Source organism: Paralichthys olivaceus, chromosome 11, assembly GCF_024713975.1.
Source record: "Paralichthys olivaceus isolate ysfri-2021 chromosome 11, ASM2471397v2, whole genome shotgun sequence".
NCBI lineage: Eukaryota > Metazoa > Chordata > Actinopteri > Pleuronectiformes > Paralichthyidae > Paralichthys > Paralichthys olivaceus.
The window spans coordinates 7,542,040-7,559,312 of NC_091103.1; the positions used below are offsets into that span (position 1 = coordinate 7,542,040).

Consider the following 17,273-nt stretch of genomic DNA (forward strand, 5'->3'; position numbering starts at 1 on the left):
TGGATAGACGGGGGCACAGCGGCGGCGGGTGTGGCTCTAAATGGACTACCTCTCGGCTGACAACAGTCGATGTACCTGCTATGATCAGTTCATTGTCACTTTTGGCTGGAAGTCGAGCCAATGTTAATAGCTCACTCACACACACTATATCATCTTTTCTCTGAGGTTCTTTGTTTGAGTCTATCTATTCTCATGTCTTCCTACGAGAACACACCCCTCAATAATCAGTTGGGCTATTCACTGCTCGGGGCTGCGCACAGAATGAGGGCATTCATCACATAATTACTGTGGAGGCAGTCACACACTCCATCAGTCTATTCCTGTCTCAAAGAGCCCCGGAGAGAACAGGGAACGCAGAAGATTTCCAAAAAGATATTATGGGATTCGTGTACCTCCGTCTGTGGAAGGTCAAACGAGAGGAGAGGAATTTTTACGAAGCTTCAAAGTGACATCTTGACTGATTTTGCACATCTACGCCCATCAGGCCGCGCAGTTGAAAGGGAGGCGGATGGTATGGCATGATCGAAGACGGCTGATAAATGTTTAAAACCTCTCCAATGCTAAGAAATATCTTAAAATTATAACTATTTTCCTCACGGGGGAAGCTACTGTATAAGTGGCAGTTTAGAGAGGCATCAGTTTGAAGTCAGAGGGGCAGAGAGAGCTATAAAGGCAGAGGTGTAAAGGATACGATGATATAAAGGAAGGGATATAAAAGGTGATGCCTTAATGTAGGGTGATGTACGGCGCCAGGGGCGAGCGGGCCGAAGGCTCACATCGGGTGGAGACTGGAAATCAATGATGTTGTAAAAGACGCAAGATGGTGAATGTCATGTTAGGCGCTGTGAACGTGAAGGAAGCTGGAGCTGCCTAATAAAATACAGTGATTAGTGGGAGAGGGGTCGAGTGTGTGTGTTGGAAAATATAAATTGTGGATCTGTATGATCCTAAATGGGTCTTATATAGACTTAGAAGAGTATAGATGGATGGAACTCCTCAGGGAGCAGCATACAGTCCTGGTGAATCATTCTTCTGGTTCAGTGCATTTTTACATAGTTATTTGAATGCTTTTTGCGCCTTCTTTCACATGGCTCTTGGATTTTTTTATTTGATATCCAATATCTTAATGCAGTTCTGTGGAGCCATGTTCTCTTGAAAATGTACTTTTTAAATGAGGTGATGTCAGTTTTATCATAATCATTTGTTTCAATAAGAATTTCCAAGTTTTTTTTTTGCTTTGAATAAGAAGAACTAAAACATTTATGTTGAATTGAAAAATATAATTTGGAGATTTGACGATACATTCATGAGTAAATGTTAATTAAATTAATTGAATGTTAATTAAATAGTGAATATTATTGAATGGAAAAATGTCAAAAAAACACTTTATCTCACAAAAAAAATCTGCCCCTGATCCGTATCAACACCAACATTAATTGGTCTCCACCCTGACCCATATCCTTCCACCAAGTTTTGTGGTAATCCGTCCAGTACTTTTTGAGTAATCCTGCTAACGAACAAACGCAGACGAAAACCTCCTTGCAGGAGCTAATTAGGTAGATGAAGTAAAGGTGGGGAAATGGGAATATGGAATTTTAGAAATAAATGGGTTCTCTAGACAAAGGCAAGGAAGACAGAGGACATTATGGAAAACAGCTGACATTTGAATGGGTGAGAAGTGAAACACGAGAATAAAAAGAGCTGAATTATGCAGAGGAGAATGAAGTGAGATGACAGTGATTATAGAGGAGAGGAGGAGGAAACATAAAGCTGGTAAGATGTAAGATATTTTGTTGTTAATTTTCTTTGTCTAGAATTGAGTCCTATATGATTTCCCACTAATAGTAAAAAATCAGAGCTATATGTATATACGGCAGAGAAACAGAGGCCATCGTGGAGTTTTCTGTAGAGCACCTCATGTGACCTGATCAACCATAAATTCAGTCTACACAATGGTTTCTCTGTTATTCTTAGTTTTGTCCAAATGGCACAAACAGGGGGAAGACAGAACAATGAGGCCATAATAAATAATAAAAAACCATAAAAACGACAACTGTGTTTTCCTTTCTTTTATGAATGCATACAAAGATGCAAAGCTTTCAAACTTTTTTTATTGTCATTATCTTTGTTATATAATTTATATGTATTCTTATATATTTGTTATCCCTCATCCTTTGCCATCATTTCCAACATAATTTCCTTGTGTAATTTATGGGATTTATTATGTATCATCATAAGATCTTATCCCTGATTTAGCTCTGTTGTATCTTGTACCTGGGTATGTTTTTAGTTTTTTTGTTCAAGCTGTCCGAAATGAATTACTAATTATTACTAATTATTAATGGGATTAATAAAGTAGTTCGAATTGAACTGATTCATTATTTTTCTATGAATTCATTTTCTACAGTGCCTATAGTCTTATTAGTAAAACTTAAATTTTGTCACCACACACATTTCGCTCTCATTTCAATCTCATCCCATGTCTTGTAGCCTACTTGACTAATTTGTGTTTTTATCCTTTCAGCCTTTCAGCCAAACATCTCTCACAGCAAACTGACATTTCACCAGTTTGATCCACCCCCCCCTTTAAGAGCCATTAGTCATGACACAAATGACCCCATTGGAGTCGAGCTAAAATCACAAATCAAGAATTAAGGCATTTATTGATCAAACCATTGACAGAATCCCTTGAGTGAAGGTGTAATTTCATTATGTTCCACGGGCGTTAATGGCTTCAGGAGAAAGTAACGGCTCCATACATACGTAGCTTTTTTTCCAGTTGTTTATCTTTGCCCTTCTCTACGGACCGGCTCAGACATCAGCGTGTATTTCATGTGCGAAATCTTGCGCTGGGCCCAGTGAAAGCTTTTTTTTCCATCACAGCATCATTTACATTCAAATTAATGCCATCAAAAGCAAAGCTGAATGTTCAATGAGCAGAGAGTGGGGACTGGCTGTCATCACCCTCTTCTCTGGAGAGAGGGGAGGGAAAGAGAGAGAATCAGAAGAGTGGAGAGATAAAGTGATGGGAAAGCAAGGTGTGGAGAGAGAGATAGAGAGTGAGTGCAGCAGTTGATTTTAGCAATTGAATGAAATAATTGGAACAAAAGGGAGCTCGCGAACTAATGACGACTGATTCCTTTGGTGTTAAAAATGAAACAATGCCGGTAACACAGTTGCATATCATTCAGCCATCACTCACTGAGCATTGTTATTATGCCTGCACCAGAACAATCATCACTATTGATCCATTTGAATCCATAACATAGCTAAAAATCAACCACACACATGCACAACAGCTTTAGGGCAGGGCAGAGAGCAGCCCAGCAGCTTGCCTGCAGTGGCATAATTGCATAGCATGTCAAAAACACTAATAAATAAATCAGTGATTACTTCCCTTTGTGAAGTGCTGCAGCCCAATTATTGAATATTCATGTAGGTAAATACATTCGTGCAGGCTCGTCTCCTGGGTTTTACAGTTAGCTTTTTTTTTTCCTGCAGTTTTAAAAACCATCTCTCCTCTCACTGTGCGGGGAGGAACACAACACAAATGCTTTGAAAAGACATGAGTGCTCTTTATGTGTTTATGCATATTTTAAAGGTTCCTACTGAATCCCAACGTTTGTTCTTTCCAAATGCATGAAAATCTGTGGGTATTATTTTGCTTTGTTGACAAAAGGTGATCGATTTCATACAGCAATTCTGAGCTGATTGCTATTGACAGAGGGATATTGATCGCAGAGCCCCCTGAGGCAGATATCTGTGTAACGTGACATACACAGTGTCATTTCCCACTCCATTGTTTTCTGTGATATCTCATCGGCACTGGGGAGAGGAAATAATGGCACCTTTTTTGACCTGATCTTCCCATGAACACTCTCTCCTCTCGCAGCTTCTTCCTCTCACTTTCTCCTCGTCTCCTCTGATATCTTGATTGCATGAGAACATTTTTGCTCCATCTCTTATTCGCACTCTCATGCACAAGCGTACATCTGCGGGCCGCCCGTTTAAGGTACGAGGCGCAACACACAAGCGCACACAAACATGAACATACACCATTGATGGCAACTTAGCCTGCGTGATTACTGTGACTCTAAGCTGCTTAGGGGTTCTGTCCCATCTGGCTCTGGTGTTTGCAGCATCATTCAACCAGCCCCACCACCACCACTACCTCCCCCACCACACACACATATATATATATATATATATATATATATATATATACACACACACACACATCGGCCCTTTCCCCCCAACCTCCTCCTTCTGTTTCATCTCCCTGTCCTCCATTCTCCTCATACAGTGACTGACACACACACACACACACACACACACACACACACACACACACACACACACACACACACACACACAGAGGCGGAGCAAACGGGATGATAATCCTCAATAATCTGGGTTTACCAACTCTAGGTCTCTGCAATGTTTTCTTACGTAATCTAATCATCCGTAGAAACGTGCAGTCATCCTCCGGAGTCTGTATGTGTGTTCAAAGAGGAAGCCGGAAGGAATGCCTCATCGTGCCACCTGGACCATGTGGGAGAAAACACACACACACACAGACATGCACAGGCCACAGTTTCTCACACACAGATATAGATTATGGTGTCATGGCACACATACGGAGGTCTGTGCTAATATTTGTTTAACCACAAGCCCTTCACCAAAACACACACATGCACACACACAGGCACTTTCACAGGTCACCTTAAAGGACATTACAGAGATTTGCATTAAATTCTTGCACACTTACTCTGACCTGAACCTTTACCCTTAAAGGTTAGAATACTAACCTTTAACCGTAGGGGTGAGTGTGTAGGATTTAGTGGCAGCCAAGTGAATACTGCTCCATTCATCCTGCCCTTTTAAGAGCATATGGGAACCCTATGTTGGTCTTTGGGTAAAATAGTAATGCTAATGGCTTTTGTCATGTCTTATTAGTTTGTATAGTGGAAAGCATTTATGGTGAGTATGTTTGTCCATCTTTTAGAATTGACGCCACTTCTCGTCTCTCAGTGTGTGATCAGACACATGTATAAACTCAGTATTTGTATAAGGATTCTGTCCCAAGCTTTTTGAACCATAACCGGTTGATCACTATATCCATGATCACTATAAGCAGTTTCAACTGTATAAGTAAACGGACTGTATTTATATAGCACTTTGACCACTTACAGTACAAGTTTCACATTCATGCACAAATTCTTACAGCTCATCTAACGCTTATTCTATCACACACACCATTTACACTGTGCCAGCATAGCCATCAGGGGCAATTTATGGTTCAGTATCTTGCCCAAGGACACTTCGGAAAGCAGACCAGAAAAGCTGGGAATCAATCCACCAACCCCCTGGTTAGTGGACGACCCTCTTTACCTCCTGAGCCTCATCCATCCATTTGTACACTCTGAGCTGCTGTAGAAACATGGCGGATTGAGAGAGGCCCCTGAATCTCTCTCACACACAAACACACACACAAACACACACACAAACACACACACAAACACACACACAAACACACGGTCACGATGTAACTATTTGATCAAATTTGATGAATTTTAATACAATTCAGACACGTTGCTGCTTTATGTTTTTAACAGTCCAGTGTGTAAGATTTAAAGGAAAGGGAACTATTGTCAGAAATTGAATGTAGAATAATCCCCATGATGTTTTCACTAGTTTGTTTCATCTAAATTGTATGAATTGTAGTTTTCTTTACCCCAGAAAAGGCCCTTTATATTTAAATACATTATATTTACATGAAGGGGGGTCCTCTCTGTGGAGGCGGCCATGTTTTTTACTGTCATCTCAACTGGACAAACTAAACCTTTTGAGTTTTTGACAACTGAAGGCTACCACAGTTTCTTCTTCATGTTTGGGAGGGGAGGGTGAGGGGAGGGGTGTTCAGCTGCACCTACACACTGTACCTTTAATTGAGGAAGTAGCCTATATTTTATAGAACACTTCAATCTAGACATCAAAGTACAACTGCCAGTTTTTCTTATGATGTGAGAGCAGAGCTTTGATGGAAAGGATAGTCCACCCTTTGTAGTTGGAGAGAGAAGTTCAAGTGTGACCGGAAAAGAAGACTCAAGATTTCAGTTAAATTCTCAGCTTCCCAGTATTGCGCGTGAAATCATTGAACTGACATTATGCCTTCAAACGAAAACACAAGAGATTCTTCTGCTGCCTCAGGTAAGACTCTGAAAACAAAAGCTGCTATGCTAGCAGGAGAAGCAATGCAAGTAAAAGTAGTAATGCTAGCAGAAGAAGTGATTTTAATGTGCAACCTGTGTCCTTGTGTATGCGTGAAGAAGAAGATGTCAGAGGCTAGTTCCTTTTGCTAGCATGACTACTTCTGCTAGCATGGCTACTTCTGCTAGCATTGCTTCTTGTGCTAGCATCACTACTTCCGGTAGCTGACTTTTAGGCTAAAAACATGATGTAAATGAAGCCGTTTCTAGTGGAATTTGAATCTTGGGGCTTACAGACACATGTCACCACAGGAGCAGTATGGAGGCATGTTCTCTTTTTTCTGTTGTTACATTTGAAAAATCCCTCACCAGTTACTTCAATGTTATTAGATTTTGGTGCAACACTGTTTTACCCCTGAAACTCCTTCATGGACTCAAACACTTCAATCCACCCTCCATCTGCATAGTAGTGATTGGATAATGAGTGCATTTTCATTTTTTGGCTGACCCATCCCTTTAAATGCACAGTAACACACTCAGCAGCTGTGTCACCTTCTGCACTGACTTTAAGTCCAAGAGTGAAAAACTCATTGTTTGTTACTTGAGGCCAATGTTGTTTTCGCTGTTTTATCACAGCATCAAAATCATTTTGTCTGCTACGTTCACTGAAAACATAAATACGTTTTTTAAGTAGTACTTAAAAGTACTTTTTTAAATAAGTTTTCAGGAAATCAACACAATGTTGGTCATTTTTTTTAAGTCTTCACATGATCTTAAAATGAAAACTGCAGAAATACAAAGACATGTGACTCCTGGTTCAGTTGTGTGTTTGTTCATATTGGGTTGACTGAATGAATCTCTCACACTGAAGACACCCACGTTTCACATTTTGTCTCCACCATCTCTCTCCCCAGTTGCACTGACAGCTTATGAAGTTAAGGCCGGCGACGTGCTCCAAAGCAGCTGTTCCTCCTATTCAGTCCTGAATTTGATAGGGGAAGGCACCTTTGGAAAAATCGCTGCGTCGATAGATCTCAGGACTAAACAGAATGTGGCTGTTAAAATCCTGAAAAAAAGAGAGTCCACCCAGGACACTAAGCATGAGGTATGAGACTGAATTCTTTGTTTATATTCCTGTGCTCCGGTGTTGTCTGCTCCATCCGAACATGAAGCTGATCACAAGCTGCTGACAGGCTTGTCTCATTAAGCCTCCTCTTCTCTCTCCAGGTTTCCATGTTGAAACTCATAGGTCGCCTGGATTCCACCTACATGGTCAGGTTCCATGAGCAATTTGTGCACATGGAACAGAACTGTTTGGTGTTTGAGAGGCTGGACATAAGTCTCTATGACCTGCAGTGGAGACAGAGGAAGTACCTTCCTCTAAATCAGATCCGCCCAATTGCCAAGCAGGTATGTAGCTGCAATCAATGCATCATGAAACCAACACTTTTGTTAGAGAGATCCCCATGTTTAGCATCCATTCTGTCCCTGCAGGTCTTTGAGGCCCTGGACGCCCTGAAGGGTATGGATGTCATTCATGCAGACATCAAACCAGAAAACATCATGTTCGTCCACTTGCAGAATCAGCCACTCAGGGTGAAGCTGATAGATTTTGGCTGCTCCATGATGAAGTCCAAAATCCACCAGGGGATGTACATCCAGCCGAATGGGTACAGGTGAGTTCATCCTGCACAATATCTTTTCAGTCTCATTATTTTCTCTGCTCTGAAATGTTTCAACAGATTTTTCATCTTTGGCTCATGTTTTTCCTTCTCAGGGCTCCAGAAATCTCACTCGGCCTTCCATTCACCGAGGCCGTCGATGTGTGGGGGGTCGGGTGCGTACTGGCCTTCTTGTACATGGCTCAAAACCCGTTCTGTATTAGCTCTGATTATCAAATGGTATGTATCATCTCACCAAATGGGGTTTTATTTATTTTTCATATTCATAGAGAATGTAAGTGGATGTGATTCTCATGATGTGTATTGTGTCTGCAGATGAAGGGCATAGTAACAGTGCTGGGCCAGCCGGAGGACCGCCTGCTCCGTGACGGCAACTACAGCCGATGTTTCTTCATCGAAGAGTGGGGTGCAGACCGTTCATCATGGAGATTGATGGTAGAGTAACCATGTTCTTCTTTGATGGGAAATTTTATTGGAGCACTTTTAAATCCTACTGCCCTGTTCTCATCTTGTTTCCTTTTTGTTCCTTTAGACTGCAGAAGAATTCAGAGCAACGAACTGCTTGGAAACAGAGGGGGTGCCAAGCTCTCTGAGCTCTCTAATCAGCCTGATTTTTGTGAGTACTCTCTCATGTGTTGTACAAGTAGAGACTGGATCTGTGCCAGTTATTTATCTGTCAATTGGGAGCTGGATCATTTGACCTGAAACCTGTTTTCAAATCCAGTTCCATCCATGGTTGGAGGCTGCTGAGATGGACGACCGCATGGTCTTTGTCAATCTGTTGAGCGGGTTGCTGCATGTTGACGGGGATCAGAGAATAACTCCTCGTCAAGCTCTGAGGCATCCCTTCATCACCATGAGCCACCTGAGAAAGGATGGCGACAGCTGGGACTAGTAAGTGACCATATGTTGTTTTACACTGGAACTAAAAAAACACATCAAGTTGGATGGACTGATGGTTTTAATTAATTGACACTGACTGATTTACATTTACTAATTGATTGTCTTCCCTCATTCAGTCGGACCTCCTCCCAACTGGCAATGAAGGTCTGCCCAAATGCGAACAGTGTCTACTGTGCAACCTCAGACAGTAGCCACGGTGCAACCTCAGACAGTAGCCATGGTGCAACCTCAGACAGTAGCCACGGTGCAATCTCAGAAAAAGGTTACACTGACTCCATGGACAAAGTCTCCTGTGAGGCTCTAGTCTCCACAAGTGCCCCCAAGTCATCCACTGGAGACAAATACACCAGTTCAGAAGATGACGGGGCTTTTTATGACGTGCCTTTAGAAGACGTGGCTGTAGACGTCACCGCTGCAGCCACAACCTCCTCGGGCGGCAAAAGGAAGTGGCTAAGAAGAATCCAGAAATTCTTCTCAAGCCCCATCAGCTTTTTCCGTCGGAAAGTGGACAAAGTCTCCTGTGAGGCTCTAGTCTCCACAAGTGCCCCCAAGTCATCCACTGGAGACAAATACACCAGTTCAGAAGTCTTGGATTCTGACCTGTCAACCTCCAAAGACACCTCAGTACCCTCAATTAAAGACGATGACACCAGTGAACTGTCCTGGTGCTCTGACGCCACTGTAGATGACGTGGCTGTAGACGACGCTGCTGTAGATGAAGCGGCTGTAGACGACGTGGCTGTAGACGACGCGGCTGTAGACGACGCGGCTGTAGACGACGTGGCTGTAGACGTGGCTGTAGACGATGCGGCTGTAGACATGGCTGTAGACGATGCGGCTGTAGACGACGCAGCTGTAGACGACGTGGCTGTAGACGACGTGGCTGTAGACGACGTGGCTGTAGACGACGTGGCTTTTGACGACGTGGCTTTTGACGACGTGGCTTTTGACGACGTGGCTTTAGACGACGGGGCTTTTTATGACGTGGCTTTAGACGACGGGGCTTTTTATGACGTGCCTTTAGACGACGTGGCTGTAGACGTCACCGCTGCAGCCACAGCCTCCTCCGGCGGCAAAAGGAAGTGGCTAAGAAGAATCCAGAAATTCTTCTCAAGCCCCATCAGCTTTTTCCGTCGGAAAGTGGACAAAGTCTCCTGTGAGGCTCTAGTCTCCACAAGTGCCCCCAAGTCATCCACTGGAGACAAATACACCAGTTCAGAAGTCTTGGATTCTGACCTGTCAACCTCCAAAGACACCTCATTACCCTCAATTAAAGACGATGACACCAGTGAACTGTCCTGGTGCTCTGACGCCACTGTAGATGACGTGGCTGTAGACGACGCTGCTGTAGACGAAGCGGCTGTAGACGACGTGGCTGTAGACAACGTGGCTGTAGACGACGCGGCTGTAGACGACGCTGCTGTAGACGACGTGGCTGTAGACGTGGCTGTAGACGATGCGGCTGTAGACGACGCAGCTGTAGACGTGGCTGTAGACGTGACTGTAGACGTGGCTTTTGACGACGTGGCTGTAGACGTCACCGCTGCAGCCACAGCCTCCTCAGGCGGCAAAAGGAAGTGGCTAAGAAGAATCCAGAAATTCTTCTCAAGCCTCATCAGTTTTTTCCGTCGGAAAGTGGAGGACTGATATATTTATTTATTTATTTATTGGTGTTTTTCTATAATTATGGGTGCAATGCATTGGCACCTATATTATTATTCATCGAACATTCCAGGGATATTATTCTTCTTTCTTCTTCCATCATTTTTTTGTTCCGCTACTCCTTACGCTGAATGCTGTGCTATGACTTTTGTAAGAATTTCATCTGACAGACATGATTGTTACATCAGGTTAAAGAGTTTGTTTCCTACACACACATGTCACTCTGACATCTCTCGGTGCTGTCCTTTAGGCTGGGTCAATTTATCGAGAAAGGTTTTCCGGTCTCACCTCTCCATTGACTCCCATGTTAATTTTTGAAAAAGAACTCATGGTCTCATTTCTTAACTCTAACCAATAAACATATGTGTACATCTGTCAGCCAAGTGAATACTGATCCATTCATCCTGCCCTTCCAAGAGCATATGGGAACCCTATGTTGGTCTTTGGGTAAAATAGTAATGCTAATGGACTTTTGTCATGTCTTATTAGTTTGTATAGTGGAAAGCATTTATGGTGAGTATGTTTGTCCATCTTTTAGAATTGACACGCCACTTCTCGTCTCTCAGTGTGTGATCAGACACATGTATAAACTCAGTATTTGTATAAGAAGGATTCTGTCCCAAGCTTTTTGAACCATAACCGGTTGATCACTATATCCATGATCACTATAAGCAGTTTCAACTGTATAAGTAAACGGACTGTATTTATATAGCACTTTGACCACTTACAGTACAAGTTTCACATTCATGCAAAAATTCTTACAGCTCATCTAACGCTTATTCTATCACACACACCATTTACACTGTGCCAGCATAGCCATCAGGGGCAATTTATGGTTCAGTATCTTGCCCAAGGACAATTCGGAAAGCAGACCAGAAAAGCTGGGAATCAATCCACCAACCCCCTGGTTAGTGGACGACCCTCTTTACCTCCTGAGCCTCATCCATCCATTTGTACACTCTGAGCTGCTGTAGAAACATGGCGGATTGAGAGAGGCCCCTGAATCTCTCTCACACACAAACACACACACAAACACACACACAAACACACACACAAACACACGGTCACGATGTAACTATTTGATCAAATTTGATGAATTTTAATACAATTCAGACACGTTGCTGCTTTATGTTTTTAACAGTCCAGTGTGTAAGATTTAAAGGAAAGGGAACTATTGTCAGAAATTGAATGTAGAATAATCCCCATGATGTTTTCACTAGTTTGTTTCATCTAAATTGTATGAATTGTAGTTTTCTTTACCCCAGAAAAGGCCCTTTATATTTAAATAAATTATATTTACATGAAGGGGGGTCCTCTCTGTGGAGGCGGCCATGTTTTTTACTGTCATCTCAACTGGACAAACTAAACCTTTTGAGTTTTTGACAACTGAAGGCTACCACAGTTTCTTCTTCATGTTTGGGAGGGGAGGGTGAGGGGAGGGGTGTTCAGCTGCACCTACACACTGTACCTTTAATTGAGGAAGTAGCCTATATTTTATAGAACACTTCAATCTAGACATCAAAGTACAACTGCCAGTTTTTCTTATGATGTGAGAGCAGAGCTTTGATGGAAAGGATAGTCCACCCTTTGTAGTTGGAGAGAGAAGTTCAAGTGTGACCGGAAAAGAAGACTCAAGATTTCAGTTAAATTCTCAGCTTCCCAGTATTGCGCGTGAAATCATTGAACTGACATTATGCCTTCAAACGAAAACACAAGAGATTCTTCTGCTGCCTCAGGTAAGACTCTGAAAACAAAAGCTGCTATGCTAGCAGGAGAAGCAATGCAAGTAAAAGTAGTAATGCTAGCAGAAGAAGTGATTTTAATGTGCAACCTGTGTCCTTGTGTATGCGTGAAGAAGAAGATGTCAGAGGCTAGTTCCTTTTGCTAGCATGACTACTTCTGCTAGCATGGCTACTTCTGCTAGCATGGCTACTTCTGCTAGCATTGCTTCTTGTGCTAGCATCACTACTTCCGGTAGCTGACTTTTAGGCTAAAAACATGATGTAAATGAAGCCGTTTCTAGTGGAATTTGAATCTTGGGGCTTACAGACACATGTCACCACAGGAGCAGTATGGAGGCATGTTCTCTTTTTTCTGTTGTTACATTTGAAAAATCCCTCACCAGTTACTTCAATGTTATTAGATTTTGGTGCAACACTGTTTTACCCCTGAAACTCCTTCATGGACTCAAACACTTCAATCCACCCTCCATCTGCATAGTAGTGATTGGATAATGAGTGCATTTTCATTTTTTGGCTGACCCATCCCTTTAAATGCACAGTAACACACTCAGCAGCTGTGTCACCTTCTGCACTGACTTTAAGTCCAAGAGTGAAAAACTCATTGTTTGTTACTTGAGGCCAATGTTGTTTTCGCTGTTTTATCACAGCATCAAAATCATTTTGTCTGCTATGTTCACTGAAAACATAAATACGTTTTTTAAGTAGTACTTAAAAGTACTTTTTTAAATAAGTTTTCAGGAAATCAACACAATGTTGGTCATTTTTTTAAGTCTTCACATGATCTTAAAATGAAAACTGCAGAAATACAAAGACATGTGACTCCTGGTTCAGTTGTGTGTTTGTTCATATTGGGTTGACTGAATGAATCTCTCACACTGAAGACACCCACATTTCACATTTTGTCTCCACCATCTCTCTCCCCAGTTGCACTGACAGCTTATGAAGTTAAGGCCGGCGACGTGCTCCAAAGCAGCTGTTCCTCCTATTCAGTCCTGAATTTGATAGGGGAAGGCACCTTTGGAAAAATCGCTGCGTCGATAGATCTCAGGACTAAACAGAATGTGGCTGTTAAAATCCTGAAAAAAAGAGAGTCCACCCAGGACACTAAGCATGAGGTATGAGACTGAATTCTTTGTTTATATTCCTGTGCTCCGGTGTTGTCTGCTCCATCCGAACATGAAGCTGATCACAAGCTGCTGACAGGCTTGTCTCATTAAGCCTCCTCTTCTCTCTCCAGGTTTCCATGTTGAAACTCATAGGTCGCCTGGATTCCACCTACATGGTCAGGTTCCATGAGCAATTTGTGCACATGGAACAGAACTGTTTGGTGTTTGAGAGGCTGGACATAAGTCTCTATGACCTGCAGTGGAGACAGAGGAAGTACCTTCCTCTAAATCAGATCCGCCCAATTGCCAAGCAGGTATGTAGCTGCAATCAATGCATCATGAAACCAACACTTTTGTTAGAGAGATCCCCATGTTTAGCATCCATTCTGTCCCTGCAGGTCTTTGAGGCCCTGGACGCCCTGAAGGGTATGGATGTCATTCATGCAGACATCAAACCAGAAAACATCATGTTCGTCCACTTGCAGAATCAGCCACTCAGGGTGAAGCTGATAGATTTTGGCTGCTCCATGATGAAGTCCAAAATCCACCAGGGGATGTACATCCAGCCGAATGGGTACAGGTGAGTTCATCCTGCACAATATCTTTTCAGCCTCATTATTTTCTCTGCTCTGAAATGTTTCAACAGATTTTTCATCTTTGGCTCATGTTTTTCCTTCTCAGGGCTCCAGAAATCTCACTCGGCCTTCCATTCACCGAGGCCGTCGATGTGTGGGGGGTCGGGTGCGTACTGGCCTTCTTGTACATGGCTCAAAACCCGTTCTGTATTAGCTCTGATTATCAAATGGTATGTATCATCTCACCAAATGGGGTTTTATTTATTTTTCATATTCATAGAGAATGTAAGTGGATGTGATTCTCATGATGTGTATTGTGTCTGCAGATGAAGGGCATAGTAACAGTGCTGGGCCAGCCGGAGGACCGACTGCTCCGTGACGGCAACTACAGCCGATGTTTCTTCATCGAAGAGTGGGGTGCAGACCGTTCATCATGGAGATTGATGGTAGAGTAACCATGTTCTTCTTTGATGGGAAATTTTATTGGAGCACTTTTAAATCCTACTGCCCTGTTCTCATCTTGTTTCCTTTTTGTTCCTTTAGACTGCAGAAGAATTCAGAGCAACGAACTGCTTGGAAACAGAGGGGGTGCCAAGCTCTCTGAGCTCTCTAATCAGCCTGATTTTTGTGAGTACTCTCTCATGTGTTGTACAAGTAGAGACTGGATCTGTGCCAGTTATTTATCTGTCAATTGGGAGCTGGATCATTTGACCTGAAACCTGTTTTCAAATCCAGTTCCATCCATGGTTGGAGGCTGCTGAGATGGACGACCGCATGGTCTTTGTCAATCTGTTGAGCGGGTTGCTGCATGTTGACGGGGATCAGAGAATAACTCCTCGTCAAGCTCTGAGGCATCCCTTCATCACCATGAGCCACCTGAGAAAGGATGGCGACAGCTGGGACTAGTAAGTGACCATATGTTGTTTTACACTGGAACTAAAAAAACACATCAAGTTGGATGGACTGATGGTTTTAATTAATTGACACTGACTGATTTACATTTACTAATTGATTGTCTTCCCTCATTCAGTCGGACCTCCTCCCAACTGGCAATGAAGGTCTGCCCAAATGCGAACAGTGTCTACTGTGCAACCTCAGACAGTAGCCACGGTGCAACCTCAGACAGTAGCCATGGTGCAACCTCAGACAGTAGCCACGGTGCAATCTCAGAAAAAGGTTACACTGACTCCATGGACAAAGTCTCCTGTGAGGCTCTAGTCTCCACAAGTGCCCCCAAGTCATCCACTGGAGACAAATACACCAGTTCAGAAGATGACGGGGCTTTTTATGACGTGCCTTTAGAAGACGTGGCTGTAGACGTCACCGCTGCAGCCACAACCTCCTCGGGCGGCAAAAGGAAGTGGCTAAGAAGAATCCAGAAATTCTTCTCAAGCCCCATCAGCTTTTTCCGTCGGAAAGTGGACAAAGTCTCCTGTGAGGCTCTAGTCTCCACAAGTGCCCCCAAGTCATCCACTGGAGACAAATACACCAGTTCAGAAGTCTTGGATTCTGACCTGTCAACCTCCAAAGACACCTCAGTACCCTCAATTAAAGACGATGACACCAGTGAACTGTCCTGGTGCTCTGACGCCACTGTAGATGACGTGGCTGTAGACGACGCTGCTGTAGATGAAGCGGCTGTAGACGACGTGGCTGTAGACGACGCGGCTGTAGACGACGCGGCTGTAGACGACACTGCTGTAGACGACGTGGCTGTAGACGTGGCTGTAGACGATGCGGCTGTAGACATGGCTGTAGACGATGCGGCTGTAGACGACGCAGCTGTAGACGTGGCTGTAGACGACGTGGCTGTAGACGACGTGGCTTTTGACGACGTGGCTTTTGACGACGTGGCTTTAGACGACGTGGCTTTAGACGACGGGGCTTTTTATGACGTGGCTTTAGACGACGGGGCTTTTTATGACGTGCCTTTAGACGACGTGGCTGTAGACGTCACCGCTGCAGCCACAGCCTCCTCCGGCGGCAAAAGGAAGTGGCTAAGAAGAATCCAGAAATTCTTCTCAAGCCCCATCAGCTTTTTCCGTCGGAAAGTGGACAAAGTCTCCTGTGAGGCTCTAGTCTCCACAAGTGCCCCCAAGTCATCCACTGGAGACAAATACACCAGTTCAGAAGTCTTGGATTCTGACCTGTCAACCTCCAAAGACACCTCATTACCCTCAATTAAAGACGATGACACCAGTGAACTGTCCTGGTGCTCTGACGCCACTGTAGATGACGTGGCTGTAGACGACGCTGCTGTAGACGAAGCGGCTGTAGACGACGTGGCTGTAGACAACGTGGCTGTAGACGACGCGGCTGTAGACGACGCTGCTGTAGACGACGTGGCTGTAGACGTGGCTGTAGACGATGCGGCTGTAGACGACGCAGCTGTAGACGTGGCTGTAGACGTGACTGTAGACGTGGCTTTTGACGACGTGGCTTTAGACGACGTGGCTGTAGACGTCACCGCTGCAGCCACAGCCTCCTCAGGCGGCAAAAGGAAGTGGCTAAGAAGAATCCAGAAATTCTTCTCAAGCCTCATCAGTTTTTTCCGTCGGAAAGTGGAGGACTGATATATTTATTTATTTATTTATTGGTGTTTTTCTATAATTATGGGTGCAATGCATTGGCACCTATATTATTATTAATCGAACATTCCAGGGATATTATTCTTCTTTCTTCTTCCATCATTTTTTTGTTCCGCTACTCCTTACGCTGAATGCTGTGCTATGACTTTTGTAAGAATTTCATCTGACAGACATGATTGTTACATCAGGTTAAAGAGTTTGTTTCCTACACACACATGTCACTCTGACATCTCTCGGTGCTGTCCTTTAGGCTGGGTCAATTTATCGAGAAAGGTTTTCCGGTCTCACCTCTCCATTGACTCCCATGTTAATTTTTGAAAAAGAACTCATGGTCTCATTTCTTAACTCTAACCAATAAACATATGTGTACATCTGTCAGCCAAGTGAATACTGATCCATTCATCCTGCCCTTCCAAGAGCATATGGGAACCCTATGTTGGTCTTTGGGTAAAATAGTAATGCTAATGGACTTTTGTCATGTCTTATTAGTTTGTATAGTGGAAAGCATTTATGGTGAGTATGTTTGTCCATCTTTTAGAATTGACACGCCACTTCTCGTCTCTCAGTGTGTGATCAGACACATGTATAAACTCAGTATTTGTATAAGAAGGATTCTGTCCCAAGCTTTTTGAACCATAACCGGTTGATCACTATATCCATGATCACTATAAGCAGTTTCAACTGTATAAGTAAACGGACTGTATTTATATAGCACTTTGACCACTTACAGTACAAGTTTCACATTCATGCAAAAATTCTTACAGCTCATCTAACGCTTATTCTATCACACACACCATTTACACTGT

General features: G+C 43.3%; 2 protein-coding genes across 3 annotated transcripts in view; one reads left to right on the plus strand and one right to left on the minus strand.

The window, feature by feature from the left end:
* Nucleotides 1-17,273, minus strand: part of igsf11 (immunoglobulin superfamily member 11) — a 124,938-nt gene that overhangs the window by 32,155 nt on the left and 75,510 nt on the right. The window lies entirely within an intron of this gene.
* Nucleotides 6,003-16,845, plus strand: LOC138412050 (uncharacterized). Of its 2 annotated transcripts, XM_069534647.1 has the most exons (10): nt 6,003-6,210; nt 7,124-7,314; nt 7,437-7,619; nt 7,704-7,885; nt 7,987-8,110; nt 8,207-8,326; nt 8,424-8,507; nt 8,616-8,785; nt 8,911-10,315; nt 15,772-16,845. In XM_069534647.1, exons 1-10 carry the CDS (start codon nt 6,168-6,170, stop codon nt 16,450-16,452), a joined length of 3,183 nt encoding a protein of 1,060 aa, XP_069390748.1. In that variant the 5' UTR covers nt 6,003-6,167; the 3' UTR covers nt 16,453-16,845. The 2 variants fall into 2 exon arrangements, with proteins under 2 accessions (XP_069390748.1, XP_069390749.1); XM_069534648.1 differs by lacking the exons at nt 6,003-6,210; nt 7,124-7,314; nt 7,437-7,619; ... (4 more) ...; nt 8,616-8,785; nt 8,911-10,315 and adding exons at nt 11,416-12,192; nt 13,123-13,313; nt 13,436-13,618; ... (3 more) ...; nt 14,423-14,506; nt 14,615-14,784 and having other exon boundaries at nt 14,910-16,845.

Excerpts from the sequence above, each read along its gene's own strand:
- LOC138412050 (XM_069534647.1), top strand. The coding sequence starts at position 6,168 with ATGCCTTCAAACGAAAACACAAGAGATTCTTCTGCTGCCTCAG. Across the intron at positions 7,886-7,986 it reads ATCCAGCCGAATGGGTACAG|GGCTCCAGAAATCTCACTCG; the intron begins GTGAGTTCATCC and ends TTTCCTTCTCAG. Across the intron at positions 10,316-15,771 it reads CTGTAGACGTGGCTTTTGAC|GACGTGGCTTTAGACGACGG; the intron begins GACGTGGCTGTA and ends GGGGCTTTTTAT.